The following is a 20,197-nucleotide window of genomic DNA, read 5'->3' on the forward strand; positions in this document are numbered from 1 at the left end:
ACCCACTACAGGCTAGAGAGATTAGTGCACAGACCATGTGATGCTGTTTTCTGTCCTGAACAATGTACCCACACAGTACCCACACCCACTACAGGCTAGAGAGATTAGTGCACAGACCATTTAATGCTGTTTTCTGTGCTGAACAATGTACCCACACAGTACCCACACCCACTACAGGCTAGAGAGATTAGTGCACAGACCATTTGATGCTGTTTTCTGTGCTGAACAATGTACCCAGACAGTACCCACATCCACAACAGGCTAGAGAGATAAGTGCACAGAACCATTTGATGCTGTTTTCTGTGCTGAACAATGTACCCACACAGTACCCAGACAGTACCCACACCCACTACAGGCTAGAGAGATTAGTGCACAGACCATTTAATGCTGTTTTCTGTGCTGAACAAATGTACCCAGACAGTACCCACACCCACTACAGGCTAGAGAGATTAGTGCACAGAACCAGTCACACAGCTGAGAGAGCCGTTACCATCTCATCCACCTGAAAATAAATTCACCGTCACATATAGTTCAGAGATGACACATTTATGAAAAAACAGGTTCAAGGTTCCATTGCCTTTTCATGTCTTCGTCAGCAGGTTTAGTGATGACAAAATTTATGAAAAAAAAGGTTAAAGATTCCATACCCTTTTCAGGTCATAGTTATCAAGTTCAGTGAGGACATAGTTATGAAAAGAAAAGAAACAGATTAAAGGTTCTATTGCCTTTTCATGTCCTGGTCAGCAAGTTCAATGATGACACGTTTATGAAGAAAAAAACATGTTAAAATTCCACAACCTTTTCAGGATATAGATTTCAAGTTCAGGGATGACACGTTTATGAAGAAAAAGAAACAGGTTAAAGGCTCCATAACCTTTTCAGGCTATAGCTATCAAGTTCAGTGATGACACGTTTATGAAGAAAAAGAACAGGTTAAAGGCTCCATAACCTTTTCAGGCTATAGCTACCAAGTTGAGGGATGACACGTTTATGAAGAAAAAGAACAGGTTAAAGGCTCCATAACCTTTTAACATCATAGTTATCAAGTTCAGAGATGACATATTCATGGAAAAAGACAGGTTAAAGGTTCCATAACCTTTTAAAGTCACACTTATCAAGTTCAGAGATGACATATTCATTAAAAAAAAAACAAGTTAAAGGTTCCATGACCTTTTAAAGTCATAGTTATCAAGTTGAGTGATGACATACTTATGGAAAGAAACATGTTAAAGGTTCTATAACCTTTTAAAGTCATAGTTATCAAGTTCAGAGATGACATATCCATGGCAAAAAACAGGTTAAAGTTTCCACAACCTTTTAAAGTCACAGTTATCAAGTTAAGAGATGACATATTCATGCCATGTCTAAACTGGAGTAAAGTACCTCTCTTCCTTGGAATGTAATGCCATGTCTAAACTGGAGTAAAGTACCTCTATTCCTAGGAATGTAATGCCATGTCTAAACTGGAGTAAAGTACCTCTATTCCTAGGAATATAATGCCATGTCTAAACAGGAGTAAAGTACCTCTATTCCTAGGAATGTAATGCCATGTCTAAACTAGAGTAAAGTACCTCTATTCCTAGGAATGTAATGCCATGTCTAAACTGGAGTAAAGTACCTCTATTCCTAGGAATGTAATGCCATGTCTAAACTGGAGTAAAGTACCACTATTCCTTGGAATGTAATGCTATGTCTAAACTGGAGAAAAGTACCTCTATTCCTTGGAATGTAATGCCATGTCTAAACTGGAGTAAAGTCCCTCTATTCCCAGGAATGTAATGCCATGTCTAAACTGGAGTAAAGTACCTCTATTCCTAGGAATGTAATGACATGTCTAAACTGGAGTACGTCCCTCTATTCCTAGGAATGTAATGCCATGTCTAAACAGGAGTAAAGTACCTTTATTCCTAGGAATGTAATGCCATGTCTAAACTGGAGTAAAGTACCACTATTCCTTGGAATGTAATGCCATGTCTAAACTGGAGTAAAGTACCTCTATTCCTAGGAATGTAATGCCATGTCTAAACTGGAGTAAAGCACCTCTATTCCCAGGGATACAATGCCATGCTAAGTGGGGCCTCCAACTCTGGTGGTCACTGATGAACACTGGATCAGAAATCCCATGCCTGACTGATTCTGCCGACACCTCCAAACCGAGTGAGTCTACCTGATTCCAACCCTCCTCCTTTCTTCAGACATACAGGGAGTGAGTCAAACCCAACCCTCCTCCTTTCTTCAGACATACAGGGAATGAGTCAAACCCAACCCTCCTCCTTTCTTCAGACATACAGGGAATGAGTCAAACCCAACCCTCCTCCTTTCTTCAGACATACAGGGAGTGAGTCAAACCCAACCCTCCTCCTTTCTTCAGACATACAGGGAATGAGTCAAACCCAACCCTCCTCCTTTCTTCAGACATACATGGAGTGAGTCAAACCCAACCCTCCTCCTTTCTTCAGACATACAGGGAATGAGTCAAACCCAACCCTCCTCCTTTCTTCAGACATACAGGGAGTGAGTCAAACCCAACCCTCCTCCTTTCTTCAGACATACAGGGAGTGAGTCAAACCCAACCCTCCTCCTTTCTTCAGACATACATGGAGTGAGTCAAACCCAACCCTCCTCCTTTCTTCAGACATACAGGGAATGAGTCAAACCCAACCCTCCTCCTTTCTTCAGACATACAGGGAATGAGTCAAACCCAACCCTCCTCCTTTCTTCAGACATACATGGAGTGAGTCAAACCCAACCCTCCTCCTTTCTTCAGACATACAGGGAATGAGTCAAACCCAACCCTCCTCCTTTCTTCAGACATACAGGGAGTGAGTCAAACCCAACCCTCCTCCTTTCTTCAGACATACAGGGAATGAGTCAAACCCAACCCTCCTCCTTTCTTCAGACATACAGGGAATGAGTCAAACCCAACCCTCCTCCTTTCTTCAGACATACAGGGAATGAGTCAAACCCAACCCTCCTCCTTTCTTCAGACATACAGGGAGTGAGTCAAACCCAACCCTCCTCCTTTCTTCAGACATACAGGGAGTGAGTCAAACCCAACCCTCCTCCTTTCTTCAGACATACAGGGAGTGAGTCAAACCCAACCCTCCTCCTTTCTTCAGACATACAGGGAATGAGTCAAACCCAACCCTCCTCCTTTCTTCAGACATACAGGGAGTGAGTCAAACCCAACCCTCCTTCTTTCTTCAGACATACAGGGAGTGAGTCAAACCCAACCCTCCTCCTTTCTTCAGACATACAGGGAGTGAGTCAAACCCAACCCTCCTCCTTTCTTCAGACATACAGGGAGTGAGTCAAACCCAACCCTCCTCCTTTCTTCAGACATACAGGGAGTGAGTCAAACCCAACCCTCCTCCTTTCTTCAGACATACAGGGAATGAGTCAAACCCAACCCTCCTCCTTTCTTCAGACATACAGGGAATGAGTCAAACCCAACCCTCCTTCTTTCTTCAGACATACAGGGAATGAGTCAAACCCAACCCTCCTCCTTTCTTCAGACATACAGGGAATGAGTCAAACCCAACCCTCCTTCTTTCTTCAGACATACAGGGAATGAGTCAAACCCAACCCTCCTCCTTTCTTCAGACATACAGGGAGTGAGTCAAACCCAACCCTCCTCCTTTCTTCAGACATACAGGGAGTGAGTCAAACCCAACCCTCCTCCTTTCTTCAGACATACAGGGAGTGAGTCAAACCCAACCCTCCTCCTTTCTTCAGACATACAGGGAATGAGTCAAACCCAACCCTCCTCCTTTCTTCAGACATACAGGGAATGAGTCAAACCCAACTCTCCTCCTTTCTTCAGACGTATAGGGCCATTACCGTGACCAGTGTGGGTCCTTCTGGGAGTAAAGTCAAAAGGAAAGTGATATCCCATCAGTAATTTAAGTCCCAGACTGAGCCAGTCTGACTTCTGTGAAAGGCGGTACCTGAGGGATAAACCCCTGCCAAGACAACCCATGTTTTCATCAACCCTGAACACAGGGCTAGTCTGGGGGTTGGGGAGAGGGGGTGGCAACTAAGAGAGGTCACTTTTCACCAGTGGGCGACTTGGAAAAAGAGGTCACTTTTCACCAGTGGGCGACCGGGAAAAAGAGGTCACTTTTCACCAGTGGGCTGACATGGAAAAAGTGGTCACTTTTCACCAGTGGGCGACTTGGAAAAAGAGGTCACTTTTCACCAGTGGGCGACTTGGAAAAAGAGGTCACTTTTCACCAGTGGGCGACTTGGAAAAAGTGGTCACTTTTCACCAGTGGGCGACTTGGAAAAAGAGGTCACTTTTCACCAGTGGGTGACTTGGAAAAAGATGTCACTTTTCACCAGTGGGCGACTTGGAAAAAGAGGTCACTTTTCACCAGTGGGCGACTTGGAAAAAGAGGTCACTTTTCACCAGTGGGCGACTTGGAAAAAGTGGTCACTTTTCACCAGTGGGTGACTTGGAAAAAGTGGTCACTTTTCACCAGTGGGCAACCTGGAAAAAGTGGTCACTTTTCACCAGTGGGTGACTTGGAAAAAGTGGTCACTTTTCACCAGTGGGCGACTTGGAAAAAGTGGTCGCTTTTCACCAGTGGGCGACCTGGAAAAAGTGGTCACTTTTCACCAGTGGGCGACCTGGAAAAAGTGGTCACTTTTCACCAGTGGGTGACTTGGGACACCGTGAAAAAAGACGGTGCAGAGAGAGGGAGATTCAACAGCAGCTGCAGGGGAAGACATGCCAGTCCCCTCCCCCCCCCCCCCCCTCCTCACTACCCCAACCAATTCATCCCACACCAACCCACTGACTTTCAACGTTACCAGAAGGACTATTCCAAGATTAATGGACTGAAAGGAACATCATTTTATTCAAGGGATGTAGTTTGGAAACAAACTGAGCCTTATGGACCTGAAATTTATCAAGGGAATTTATTTACTTATCCCAATATGCAGAGAATTACATAACCAGAGGAAGAGAAAACTGAGAAGACTGACCAGACTGAACCTGAAAGCAATGACATTGATCATGGAGGAACTTATTTACACACCCCAACATCTAAACACTTATGTTAGCAGAGGAAGAGGAGACACAGAGATATACAAACTGACCAATTTTTTGGAGTGGTTCAGCTCTTTCTCCGCTTCCATCTTCATTTCTTCTTTCTCATGTGACAACTGTGTCAGGGAAAAAATCACACAAGAAAAAGAGAGAACAGATGTACTGGTTCTGTGAAAGAAATATGCTGATGAAATTTCTAAGTGTTGACACATTATAACCCTCTGCCCCCCCCCCATCCCCCTCACTCTCTCTCTCTCTTTCTCTCTCTCGATCTCACTATCTCTTTCACTCTCACTTTTGTGACTATTTATTATATCAGAAAATATAACAAAAAATAAAATCAGAAAAAACAAATTTCAAATGATGTCTTCATTATCAATGCTACTGTAACATGGTCAAGAACCTATCATCACCATCACCACCGCCACCATCACCATCACCACCATCATCATCATCATCATCATCACCATCACCATTGTCACCATCATCACCATCACCACCATCATGATCATCATCAGGGACATACTTGCTCATTACACCTATTGATTATGATGACATCACAATGATGACAAAGACAGTGAGGGATGTACTTGCTCATTACACCTATTGATTATGATGACATCACAATGATGACAAAGACAGTGAGGGATGTACTTGTTCATTACACCTGTTGATTATGATGACATCACAATGATGACAGTGAGGGATGTACTTGTTCATTAAAGCTGTTGATTATGATGACATCACAATGATGACAGTGACGGATGTACTTGTTCATTAAAGCTGTTGATTATGATGACATCACAATGATGACAGTGAGGGACGTACTTGTTCATTAAAGCTGTTGATTATGATGACATCACAATGATGACAGTGAGGGACGTACTTGTTCATTAAAGCTGTTGATTATGATGACATCACAATGATGACAGTGAGGGATGTACTTGTTCATTAAAGCTGTTGATTATGATGACATCACAATGATGACATTGAGGGATGTACTTGTTCATTACACCTGTTGATTATGATGACATCACAATGATGACAGTGAGGGACGTACTTGTTCATTAAAGCTGTTGATTATGATGACATCACAATGATGACAGTGAGGGATGTACTTGCTCATTACACCTGTTGATTATGATGACATCACAATGATGACAGTGAGGGATGTACTTGTTCATTACACCTGTTGATTATGATGACATCACAATGATGACAGTGAGGGACGTACTTGTTCATTAAAGCTGTTGATTATGATGACATCACAATGATGACAATGACAGTGAGGGATGTACTTGCTCATTACACCTGTTGATTATGATGACATCACAATGATGACAGTGAGGGATGTACTTGTTCATTAAAGCTGTTGATTATGATGACATCACAATGATGACAGTGAGGGACATACTTGTTCATTAAAGCTGTTGATTATGATGACATCACAATGATGACAATGACAGTGAGGGATGTACTTGCTCATTACACCTGTTGATTATGATGACATCACAATGATGACAATGACAGTGAGGGATGTACTTGCTCATTACACCTGTTGATTATGATGACATCACAATGATGACAGTGAGGGATGTACTTGTTCATTAAAGCTGTTGATTATGATGACATCACAATGATGACAGTGAGGGACGTACTTGTTCATTAAAGCTGTTGATTATGATGACATCACAATGATGACAATGACAGTGAGGGATGTACTTGCTCATTACACCTATTGATTATGATGACATCACAATGATGACAGTGAGGGACGTACTTGTTCATTAAAGCTGTTGATTATGATGACATCACAATGATGACAAAGACAGTGAGAGATGTACTTGTTCATTAAAGCTGTTGATTATGATGACATCACAATGATGACAAAGACAGTGAGAGATGTACTTGTTCATTAAAGCTGTTGATTATGATGACATCACAATGATGACAAAGACAGTGAGAGATGTACTTGTTCATTAAAGCTGTTGATCATGATGACATCACAATGATGACAAAGACAGTGAGAGATGTACTTGTTCATTAAAGCTGTTGATTATGATGACATCACAATGATGACAAAGACAGTGAGAGATGTACTTGTTCATTAAAGCTGTTGATCATGATGACATCACAATGATGACAGTGAGGGACGTACTTGTTCATTAAAGCTGTTGATTATGATGACATCACAATGATGACAGTGAGGGATGTACTTGTTCATTAAAGCTGTTGATTATGATGACATCACAATGATGACAGTGAGGGACTTACTTGTTCATTACACCTGTTGATCATGATGACATCACAATGGTGACAGTGAGGGATGTACTTGTTCATTAAAGCTGTTGATTATGATGACATCACAATGATGACAGTGAGGGACTTACTTGTTCATTACACCTGTTGATTATGATGACATCACAATGATGACATTGAGGGATGTACTTGTTCATTACACCTGTTGATTATGATGACACCACAATGATAACAGTGAGGGATGTACTTGCTCATTAAAGCTGTTGATCATGATGACATCACAATGGTGACAGTGAGGGATGTACTTGTTCATTAAAGCTGTTGATCATGATGACATCACAATGGTGACAGTGAGGGATGTACTTGTTCATTAAAGCTGTTGATTATGATGACATCACAATGATGACAGTGAGGGACTTACTTGTTCATTACACCTGTTGATCATGATGACATCACAATGGTGACAGTGAGGGATGTACTTGTTCATGAAAGCTGTTGATTATGATGACATCACAGTGATGACAGTGAGGGATGTACTTGTTCATTAAAGCTGTTGATTATGATGACATCACAGTGATGACAGTGAGGGATGTACTTGTTCATTAAAGCTGTTGATTATGATGACATCACAGTGATGACAGTGAGGGATGTACTTGTTCATTAAAGCTGTTGATTATGATGACATCACAATGATGACAGTGAGGGATGTACTTGTTCATTAAAGCTGTTGATTATGATGACATCACAATGATGACAGTGAGGGATGTACTTGTTCATTAAAGCTGTTGATTATGATGACATCACAATGATGACAGTGAGGGACTTACTTGTTCATTTAAAATCTGCTCTTTCTCCAGCCGCCTCTGCAATTCTTCAATGGTTTTGCCTGCAAACAGAAAAAAAGAAGGTATTTTCATTTACATAGCACAGTATGGACAAATCACAGCCCTGACAGCATCACATCTAAATTCACATTATCCACATGTTGGATAGGCTCTCAAGGCCTGACAAGCACACCTGGCTTATGCCAAGGTCAGACATCTGCTCTTTTTATGTTTCACAGCACTGCACATGTGGTGTGCTATATATAGATCATCATGCAGCACAGCACAGCACTGCACATGTGGTGTGCTATATATAGATCATCATGCAGCACAGCACAGCACTGCACATGTGGTGTGCTATATATAGATTATCATGCAGCACAGCACAGCACTGCACATGTGGTGTGCTATATATAGATCATCATGCAGCACAGCACAGCACATGTGGTGTGCTATATATAGATCATCATGCAGCACAGCACAGCACTGCACATGTGGTGTGCTATATAGAGATTATCATGCAGCACAGCATAGCACATGTGGTGTGCTATATATAAATCATCATGCAGCACAGCACAGCACAGCACGTGTGGTGTGCTATATATAGATTATCATGCAGCACAGCACAGCACTGCACGTGTGGTGTGCTATATATAGATTATCATACAGCACAGCATAGCACATGTGGTGTGCTATATATAAATCATCATGCAGCAAAGCACTCCACATGTGGTGTGCTATATATAGATCATCATGCAGCACAGCATAGCACATGTGGTGTGCTATATATAGATCATCATGCAGCACAGCACACCACATGTGGTGCTCTATATATAGATCATCATGCATGCTTGGACACACAGCACATGTGGTGCTCTATATATAGATCATCATGCATGCTTGGACACACAGCACATGTGGTGCTCTATATACAGATCATCATGCATGCTTGGACACACAGCACATGTGGTGCTCTATATATAGATCATCATGCATGCTTGGACACACAGCACATGTGGTGCTCTATATACAGATCATCATGCATGCTTGGACACACAGCACATGTGGTGCTCTATATATAGATCATCATGCATGCTTGGACACACAGCACAGCACATGTGGTGCTCTATATATAGATCATCATGCATGCTTGGACACACAGCACAGCACATGTGGTGCTCTATATATAGATCATCATGCAGCACAGCACAGCACTGCACATGTCGTGTGCTATATATAAATCATCATGCAGCACAGCACAGCACTGCACATGTGGTGTGCTATATATAGATCATCATGCAGCACAGCACAGCACTGCACGTGTGGTGTGCTATATATAGATTATCATGCAGCACAGCATAGCACATGTGGTGTGCTATATATAAATCATCATGCAGCAAAGCACTCCACATGTGGTGTGCTATATATAGATCATCATGCAGCACAGCATAGCACATGTGGTGTGCTATATATAGATCATCATGCAGCACAGCACACCACATGTGGTGCTCTATATATAGATCATCATGCATGCTTGGACACACAGCACATGTGGTGCTCTATATATAGATCATCATGCATGCTTGGACACACAGCACATGTGGTGCTCTATATATAGATCATCAGGCATGCTTGGACACACAGCACAGCACATGTGGTGCTCTATATATAGATCATCATGCATGCTTGGACACACAGCACGCCACATGTGGTGCTCTATATATAGATCATCATGCATGCTTGGACACACAGCACAGCACATGTGGTGTGCTATATATAGATCATCATGCAGCACAGCACACCACATGTGGTGCTCTATATATAGATCATCATGCATGCTTGGACACACAGCACACCACATGTGGTGCTCTATATATAGATCATCATGCATGCTTGGACACACAGCACAGCACATGTGGTGTGCTATATATAGATCATCATGCAGCACAGCACACCACATGTGGTGCTCTATATATAGATCATCATGCATGCTTGGACACACAGCACACCACATGTGGTGCTCTATATATAGATCATCATGCATGCTTGGACACACAGCACAGCACATGTGGTGCTCTATATATAGATCAACATGCATGCTTGGACACACAGCACAGCACATGTGGTGCTCTATATATAGATCATCATGCAGCACAGCACAGCACAGCACATGTGGTGCTCTATATATAGATCAACATGCATGCTTGGACACACAGCACATATGGTGCTCTATATATAGATCATCATGCAGCACAGCACAGCACATGTGGTGCTCTATATATAGATCATCATGCAGCACAGCACAGCACAGCACATGTGGTGCTCTATATATAGATCATCATGCAGCACAGCACAGCACAGCACAGCACATGTGGTGCTCTATATATAGATCATCATGCAGCACAGCACAGCACAGCACATGTGGTGCTCTATATATAGATCATCATGCATGCTTGGACACACAGCACATGTGGTGCTCTATATATAGATCATCAGGCATGCTTGGACACACAGCACATGTGGTGCTCTATATATAGATCATCATGCATGCTTGGACACACAGCACAGCACATGTGGTGTGCTATATATAGATCATCATGCATGCTTGGACACACAGCACATGTGGTGCTCTATATATAGATCATCATGCATGCTTGGACACACAGCACAGCACATGTGGTGCTCTATATATAGATCATCATGCATGCTTGGACAACTCGTGGAACCTGATCTGTCCAAATGTGCAAAATGACATAAGTCAGAGGGAATATGAATTATGTTCTGAAAGGGAAGTGAAAAGAAAAAAAGATGTGAGGCGGAGGTGGGGGTGGGGGGGGACAGAAGAAAAGAGACATGAGTTGTGCTGACTGAGCTGTGAGATCTCATCCTCCTTGATGTCCAGAGCCTCTTCCAGCCGCTGGCCTTTCTTCTCCAGCTTCTCCTGCAGCACTCGCATCTCCTCCACCTCCTCCTCCAGGGCCTGCAGACGAGAGCTGTTCCGGTTGGGGCTCTCCGACATCTGCACAGCACATCACCTCAGTTATTAACCCTTTAACTGTTCCAGCAAGACATATGCACAGCACATCACTTGTGATTAACCCTATAACTGTTCCAGCAAGATATCTGCACAGCACAGCACCTCAGTTATTAACCCTTTAACTGTTCCAGCAAGACATCTGCACAGCATAACACCTCAGTTATTAACCACACAGTTATTAACCCTTTAGTTGTTCCACATCACCTCACTGTCATTAACCCTTTAACTGTTCAAGGGCCTGCAGCTGGTGACATCTGCACAGCACCATGTCCACATCACTTCACAGTTATTAACCCTTTAACTGCCGGCAGATGGTGACACCTGTACAGCTCCATGATTACACCACTTCACAGTCATTAACCCTTTAACTGTTCCAGGGCCTACAGATGGTGACATCTGCACAGCACCATGTTCCACATCACTTCACAGTTAATAACCCTTTAACTGTTCCAGGGCCTACAGATGGTGACACCTGTACAGCTCCATGATTACACCACTTCACAGTTATTAACCCTTTAACTGTTCCAGGGCCTGCAGATGGTGACACCTGCACACCACCATGTTCCACACCACTTCACAGTTAATAACCCTTCACAGGTTATTTAAACTCCCTGACACTTCTCAGGCAAGGTACAAAAGGTACCTTCTCTGTAGAAATAAATTTCTGGAAAATGTACTATGAAGAAAGAGAGACAGAGAGAGATGAGTTATGGGCAGGGTAATTGGTGAACCCGGACGAGAGAGTGAGGTCGACGTTGCGCAACTCCTCTTCACTTTAAACAAACTCATCAAGCAAGTCATCAGTCATCCAAAATGACCTTTCATCCTTCATCATTTCATCACCCCCAAGTCCTGTGGTGACAGGCGAGCGACGAAACGACAGGTGTGGGTACACTGGCAGTCACAGCTGCAGACCTGCATGCAGGCGGTTCAGGCCATAGGGTCGTTCTTCATCGACAGGAGCAGCGATGGAGCTCGGCAGCCATCTGAGCGTCTGAGCAGCCCTCTTTACGAATGCACTGCTCACCTCCCTGGCATGAGGAAGGGGCTAGAAAAGGTATCCTAAAAGTTGCCTGCTCCATATCACCCTGGCCAGCATACCGCGGCTGGCGGGAACCCTACATCAACGGTTGAAACAAAGAGGAAGAAAAGAAAAAAACAAGGATCGTTCCTCTCACCATTGGTGCTTGGAACATAAGGACTCTCCTGGACAGAGATGACGCGGACAGACCCCAAAGGAGAACGGCACTAGTTGCATCCGAACTCGCCAGATACAACATCGACATCGCAGCCTTGAGTGAGACTCGGCTTGTAGGCGAAGGCGAGCTCTATGAACGGGGATCTGGTTACACCTTCTTCTGGAGTGGACGAGGAAGCGAAGAGCGACTTGAGGCTGTCATTGGTTTTGCAGTAAAAACAGCACTTGTCAGCAAGCTAGCTGGAATCCCAAAGGGAGTCAACGATAGGCTTATGACCATGAAACTCCCACTGGCATCTGGCCAGAAGCACCTCACCACTGTCAGTGTCTATGCCCCAACCATGACCATCCCGGATGAAGTGAAGGCGAAGTTTTACGAGGACCTTCACTCTGTTATTGCTGCTATCCCGAAAGCAGACAAGCTCATCATTCTTGGGGACTTCAATGCCAGAGTTGGCACTGACTACATCTCCTGGGATAGAGTGATTGGAAAGCACGGCGTGGGCCACTGCAACCCAAATGGATTGCTTTTGCTTCAGACCTGTGCAGAGCACGAACTGCTGATAACCAACACAGTTTTCTGCCTCCCTACCCGTAACAGGACGTCATGGATGCACCCTCGCTCAAAGCATTGGCATCTCATCAATTACGTCATCGTCAGGAAAAGGGATAGGCAAGATATACGTGTGACAAAGACCGTGTGTGGCGCCGAGTGTTGGACAGACCATCGATTGTAGTCTCAAAGCTGAATATTTGAATCCAACCCAAGAGACGCCCCCAAGGCCAGAAGTCTCCAAAACGGCTCAACATCGCTAAGCTGAAAAACATCACCATCAAACAGACCTTTGTGGAGCTGCTGGAAGATCGTCTGGAATCCGCCTCTCTGGACAACCAGAATGTGGAGTCTGACTGGAGGACCCTGCATGAGCTGATCTATAGTACAGCTTCAGAGACCCTGGGACCCATGACTAGAAAGCACAAAGACTGGTTTGATGAAAACTGTGATGAAATCAAGAAGCTTCTGGATGAGAAACGCCGTCTGCATCAAGCCTACCTCAGCAACCCAAAGTCCACATCAAAAAAGGATGCGTACAATGCCATCCGCAGGACTGTTCAGCACAAGTTACGTCAGATGCAGGATAAGTGGCTGAGTGACAAAGCAGATGAGATCCAGGGATATGCTGACAGGCACGATATGAAGAGGTTCTATGATGCCTTAAAAGAAGTCTACAGGCCCACATCCTCAGGATCATCCCCCCTCCTCAGTGCAGATGGGAATACCTTGATCACCGAGAATGAGAAAATTCTCGAACGCTGGGCTGAGCACTTCAACAATGTCTTGAATCGCCCTTCCTCCATAAATTATGAAGCCATAGACCGTCTCCCACAAGTCCCCATCAACGAAGCACTGGACGATCCGCCAACACTTCTTGAGACCCAGAAAGCAATCTGTCTGCTATCCAGTGGCAAAGCACCTGGCTCAGACTCCATACCAGCAGAGGTCTACAAGGATGGAGGCACTGTGCTGACTGAGAAGCTCCATCAGCTGTACTCACTCATGTGGAAAGAAGAGACGATCCCCCAGGATTTCAAAGATGCATCTATCATTCATTTGTACAAGCGAAAGGGGAACCGGCAAGCCTGTGATAACCATCGGGGCATTTCCTTGCTCTCCATCGCAGGCAAGATACTTGCCAGGATCCTACGAAACCACCTCACAGCACACCTTGACCAAGGTCATTTGCCTGAGAGCCAATGTGGATTCCGGAAAGAGCGCGGAACCACCGACATGGTGTTTGCTACAAGGCAGCTGCAAGAGAAATGTCAGGAGCAAAATGCTGATCTGTTCTCCACCTATGTCGACCTCACTAAGGCCTTCAACACTGTGAGTAGAGAGGGACTGTGGAAGATCATGGCCAAGTACGGATGCCCTCGGAAATTTATTTCCTTGGTCAGCCAATTCCATGAATGCATGCAGGCTTGAGTCCTGGACAATGGCGAAACATCTGCTCCTTTTCCTGTCACAAATGGTGTCAAGCAAGGCTGCATCCTGGCTCCAAGACTGTTCAGCCTCATGTTCTCTGCAATGCTTACTGATGCCTTCAGAGATGGCGATGTTGGAATCGGCCTAAAGTACCGAACAGATGGCAAACTGTTTAACCTCAGAAGGCTTCAAGCAAAAATGAAGGTCATGACAGACATCATCAGAGACTTTTTCTTTGCTGATCATTGTGCCCTCAATGCTGGATCTGAAGCTGACATGCAACTCAGCGTCGACAAGTTTGCCACTGCCAGCAGGAACTTCGGCCTTACCATCAGCACGAGGAAAACTGAAGTTCTCCATCAGCCAGCCCCAGAGAAACCCCACGTTGAGCCCACCATCACAGTCAACGGTCAGAGACTCAGTGTGGTGGAGCGGTTCACATACCTTGGCAGCACACTGTCACAAAATGCGACCATCGACGATGAAGTGAACCTCAGGATTGCAAGAGCAAGCGCAACCTTTGGTAGACTCAATGCAAATGTCTGGAACAGAAGAGGCATTAGTCTTGAGACCAAGCTAAAGATCTACAGAGCAGTAGTTCTCCCTACACTACTGTACGCCTGCGAAACTTGGACAGTGTACCAACGACACGCCAAGAAGCTGAATCACTTCCACACAACATGCCTCAGGAAGCTACTGAAGATCAAGTGGCAAGACAGGGCCCCAGACACGGAGGTGCTCGCAAAAGCCACCCTTCCCAGCATCTTCACCATCCTGATGCAGTCCCAGCTTCGCTGGGCTGGACACGTGGCATGCATGCCAGACCATTGGCTGCCCAAAAGGCTCTTCTATGGTGAGCTGTAACAAGGGAAGAGATCACACGGAGGTCAGAAGAAGCGCTTCAGAGATACTCTGAAAGTCTCTCTGAAAGCGCTTGATATCAACCCCGACTCCTGGGAGGAATCTGCAGTGGACCGTGACAAATGGCGCGCTGCTGTGCACAAAGGCGCCGAGTTGTACGAGGCCAACAGGACTGCTGCAGCTGTTCAAAAGAGGCAGGACAGAAAGTCACGGGCAAACATGCTCCCTGACAATGATATGCCTGTCTTTGTCTGCCCCAACTGTCAGCAAACATTTCATGCGCAGATTGGACTATTCAGCCATCTGTGCATTCACAGATAGATTCATGAGCATCCCCCCAAGCCCCCCAGCCACCACCCTCCCCCCATCCCCCAGCTGGATGACAACGATGGCCATCATCGATCTCGATGGACACACACACCTCACTGAGATAATTCAGTGTTTATATACAGGTCACCTCACCGAGATAAGGCAGTGTTTATATACAGGTCACCTCACTGAGATAAGACAGTGTTAAAAACAGGTCATCTCACTGAGATAAGACAGTGTTTATATACAGGTCACCTCACTGAGATAAGACAGTGTTAAAAACAGGTCACCTCACTGAGATAAGACAGTGTTTATAAGCAGGTCACCTCACTGAGATGACAGTGTTAAAAACAGGTCACCTCACTGAGATAAGACAGTGTTAAAAACAGGTCACCTCACTGAGATAAGACAGTGTTTATATACAGGTAAGAATGTCAGTACTACTCTGTAGTTTGATTTGTTCCTCTTTGGATTGAAGTATTTCCATTCAGCAAATTCAATGACATCACAGAAAAGTACACAACATGAAGTCACTGTCAACTCAAGAATGAGCAAAATCAATGACATCACTGAAAAGTATACAACATGTGGCAGGTCACTTTCAAACCCAGGCCAGGACCATCACTGAAAAGTATACAACATGTTGCAGGTCACTTTCAAACCCAGGCCACAATATTTTCAGTTCATCAGAGACCATCACTGAAAAGTATACAACATGTAACAGGTCACTTTCAAACCCAGGCCAGGATCATCACTGAAAAGTATACAACATGTAACAGGTCACTTTCAAACCCAGGCCAGGATCATCACTGAAAAGTATACAACATGTGGCAGGTCACTTTCAAACCCAGGCCAGGATCATCACTGAAAAGTATACAACATGTAACAGGTCACTTTCAAACCCAGGCCAGGATCATCACTGAAAAGTATACAACATGTTGCAGGTCACTTTCAAACCCAGGCCAGGATCATCACTGAAAAGTATACAACATGTGGCAGGTCACTTTCAAACCCAGGCCAGGATCATCACTGAAAAGTATACAACATGTAACAGGTCACTTTCAAACCCAGGCCACAATGTTTTCAGTTCATCAGAGACCATCACTGAAAAGTATACAACATGTGGCAGGTCACTTTCAAACCCAGGCCAGGACCATCACTGAAAAGTATACAACATGTGGCAGGTCACTTTCAAACCTAGGCCAGGATCATCACTGAAAAGTATACAACATGTGGCAGGTCACTTTCAAACCCAGGCCACAATGTTTTCAGTTCACCTGGGATCATCACTGAAAACACACTGTCCATGCAAAAATTTATCAGTCAGACATGTCAATCCTGCTACTGTCAATTGCGGCGCATCAGTTCCGTTCGGAAATATCTGTCCACTGACGCAACATCTAGACTTATCGTTTCTCTCATTCTCTCTCGTCTTGACTACTGTAACTCTTTATTATTTGGTTTGCCTGCTTCATCCATTCAGTCCCTTCAGCGCATACAAAACTCTGCTGCTTGACTTATTCTCAGATAGAAAAGATCTGAGCACATCACTCCTCTTTTGCAACATCTCCACTGGCTCCCTGTCTCACACAGAATAAAGTACAATATCAACACTCTATGTTACAAATGTATTCACAAATCTGCCCCTTCCTATCTCTGTGGCTGCCTTCACCTCTACACACCATCTTGCTCTGTGCGATCAGCTTTGGATCCACTCTGTTTACGCATACCCAGATAAACACTCGACTGCTGGCCGCCGTTCTTTCTCTGTCTCTGGACCTTGCAACTGGAATGAACTTCCTCTTCCTCTTCGTCAAGTCTCTGCACTCAGCTCTTTCAAGTCCGGTCTTAAAACCCGCCTCTTCCCAAAATAGCCTCCCTTCTCTGCCTCTTCCTTGTCTTCAGTTTTTCCAGTTTTAGAGTTATGCATGCATGTGAATGACTGGTGCAAAAGTGCTTTGATTTGTCTCTGCACAAGATTCAGCGCTATATAAATATAATAATATCAATAAAAAAAAGATACTCTGGCACACTGACAAGATAATATTGCATACTGACAAGATACTCTGGCACACTGACAAGATAATATTGCATACTGACAAGATACTCTGGCATACTGATATCCACTGTACCCTACTGGGATGAAAGGATTCAATCAAAAGTTTAACAAACTATTGGTTTACACCCAGGACTGTGGTCTTTGGGGGGGATGGGGGGGGGGGTGCGGGGGTTGGTGGGGTATCATTTCTGTATCTGCATGCAAGCTGTGGGGAACGCAAAGCAGCAGTAGCTTGAAGTTCTCCCTTTGCCATACTAAAAGCAACAGTTACTGAATATGTCTGTTGTTGAATACTGATCTCTCTTTCATTTATATTTCCATTGGCAACATAATACAATGGGAAAACCTTTGGGAAACAACAATAATACCATTCTTAAAGTGACCAAGCCTTTTCTATTATTACCTTAAGAAAAGTTGGAAAAAGTATCATTATAATCCAACAATAAAAATCAGAAATCAAATAATGGTTGTTATATTCCATTATTTTGTTGCTGTGGCAAAGCGTACATAAGAGAGCCTGATTCATATTTCAAACCTTTTCTTTTTCTTGTACTATCTGAGTAAAATATCCAATGGGTCAGATTTCAAACTTGCAATAATTAATATATTACAAAATGAATATATGAAGTACAAGCTTACGGTAGGGATATAAAACACAAAAAACAGATACATACACAAATACAAAGCAGTTGTCAGCAACAAAAAGTAACTAAAATACTGAGATAATAGCTCCTTATGCATGAGCACAGTTTGCAGAACAAATCTCAAAATAAACAAATCCATTATAAGACTTGAAAAATAATATCATTCAGAAATATGAGCACAGTTTGCAGAACAAATCTCAAAATAAACAAATCCATTATAAGACTTGAAAAATAATATCATTCAGAAATATGAGCACAGTTTGCAGAACAAATCTCAAAATAAACAAATCCATTATAAGACTTGAAAAATAATATCATTCAGAAATACAAAGCAACTTTTATCTTGTTCTTCATCTCTGTTTTTCAAAATTAATCTTAAGCAGATTTTCTTCCTGAGAATGATACATACAATATTTCATTCCTGTCTCTAAGTTTAACGTATGTTTCCACTCTTTGACTGAGTGACACAAAATTAATGCATACATGCTCCAACACATAGAAACATGCACACACAATACAATGATATTTGGATGTAAGGACAGCAGTGAACATTATATATACACACACACACACACACAATATTTCAATCCTATCCTTATATTCATTAATTATTGTATAGTAAGATTCCACTCTATAGTTCAAAGATTATCATTGTATATTAAGATTCCACTCTATAGTTCAAAGATAATCATAGAAAAGTAAGATTCCACTCTATAGTTCAAAGATAATCATAGAAAAGTAAGATTCCACTCTATAGTTCAAAGATAATCATAGAAAAGTAAGATTCCACTCTATAGTTCAAAGATAATCATAGAAAAGTAAGATTCCACTCTATAGTTCAAAGCTAATCATTGTATAGTAAGATTTCACTCTATAGTTCAAAGATAATCATAGAAAAGTAAGATTCCACTCTATAGTTCAAAGATAATCATAGAAAAGTAAGATTCCACTCTATAGTTCAAAGATAATCATTGAAAAGTAAGATTTCACTCTATAGTTCAAAGAAAGTCATTGTATAATAAGATTCCACCTATAGTTCAAAGATAATCATTGTATAATAAGATTCCACTCTGCAGTTCAAAGATCATAGATAATAAAGTGTCAATGGACACATGCCCAAATCACACAGCCATGCACAGGTGTATACACATAACATGTGTGTGTGTGTGTGTGTGTGTGTGTGTGTGTGTGTGTGTGTGTGTGTGTGTGTGTATCTGTGTGTATACACATATTGACACAGAGAGAGAGCGAGAAGTGACTGTGAAGATGATGGAGGGGTGAAGTGAGTGTGAAGATGATGGAGGGGTGAAGTGAATGTGATGATGATGGAGGGGTGAAGTGAATGTGAAGATGATGGAGGGGTGAAGTGAGTGTGATGATGATGGAGGGGTGAAGTGAATGTGATGATGATGGAGGGGAAGATGATGGAGGGGTGAAGTGAATGTGATGATGATGGAGGGGTGAAGTGAATGTGATGATGATGGAGGGGAAGATGATGGAGGGGTGAAGTGAATGTGAAGATGATGGAGGGGTGAAGTGAATGTGATGATGATGGAGGGGAAGATGATGGAGGGGTGAAGTGAATGTGAAGATGATGGAGGGGTGAAGTGAATGTGATGATGATGGAGGGGAAGATGATGGAGGGGTGAAGTGAGTGTGAAGATGATGGAGGGGTGAAGTGAGTGTGATGATGATGGAGGGGTGAAGTGAATGTGAAGATGATGGAGGGGTGAAGTGACTGTGATGATGATGGAGGGGAAGATGATGGAGGGGTGAAGTGAATGTGATGATGATGGAGGGGTGAAGTGAATGTGATGATGATGGAGGGGTGAAGTGAATGTGATGATGATGGAGGGGTGAAGTGAATGTGATGATGATGGAGGGGAAGATGATGGAGGGGTGAAGTGAATGTGATGATGATGGAGGGGAAGATGATGGAGGGGTGAAGTGAATGTGATGATGATGGAGGGGA

General features: G+C 43.4%; 1 protein-coding gene across 3 annotated transcripts in view; it reads right to left on the minus strand.

Moving 5' to 3' along the window:
- LOC143296192 (uncharacterized) overlaps positions 1–20,197 on the minus strand; it is a 103,691-nt gene that overhangs the window by 55,569 nt on the left and 27,925 nt on the right. For all 3 annotated transcript variants that reach the window (XM_076608012.1, XM_076608021.1, XM_076608005.1), the window contains 3 exons: positions 11,002–11,152; positions 8,137–8,195; positions 5,101–5,166 (listed from right to left, as the gene is read on the minus strand). In XM_076608012.1, the coding sequence (XP_076464127.1) occupies positions 5,101–5,166; positions 8,137–8,195; positions 11,002–11,152 (276 nt within the window). The remainder of the gene's footprint in view (positions 1–5,100; positions 5,167–8,136; positions 8,196–11,001; positions 11,153–20,197) is intronic.

This window comes from Babylonia areolata, chromosome 2 (assembly GCF_041734735.1).
Source record: "Babylonia areolata isolate BAREFJ2019XMU chromosome 2, ASM4173473v1, whole genome shotgun sequence".
NCBI classification, from domain to species: Eukaryota; Metazoa; Mollusca; class Gastropoda; order Neogastropoda; family Buccinidae; genus Babylonia; species Babylonia areolata.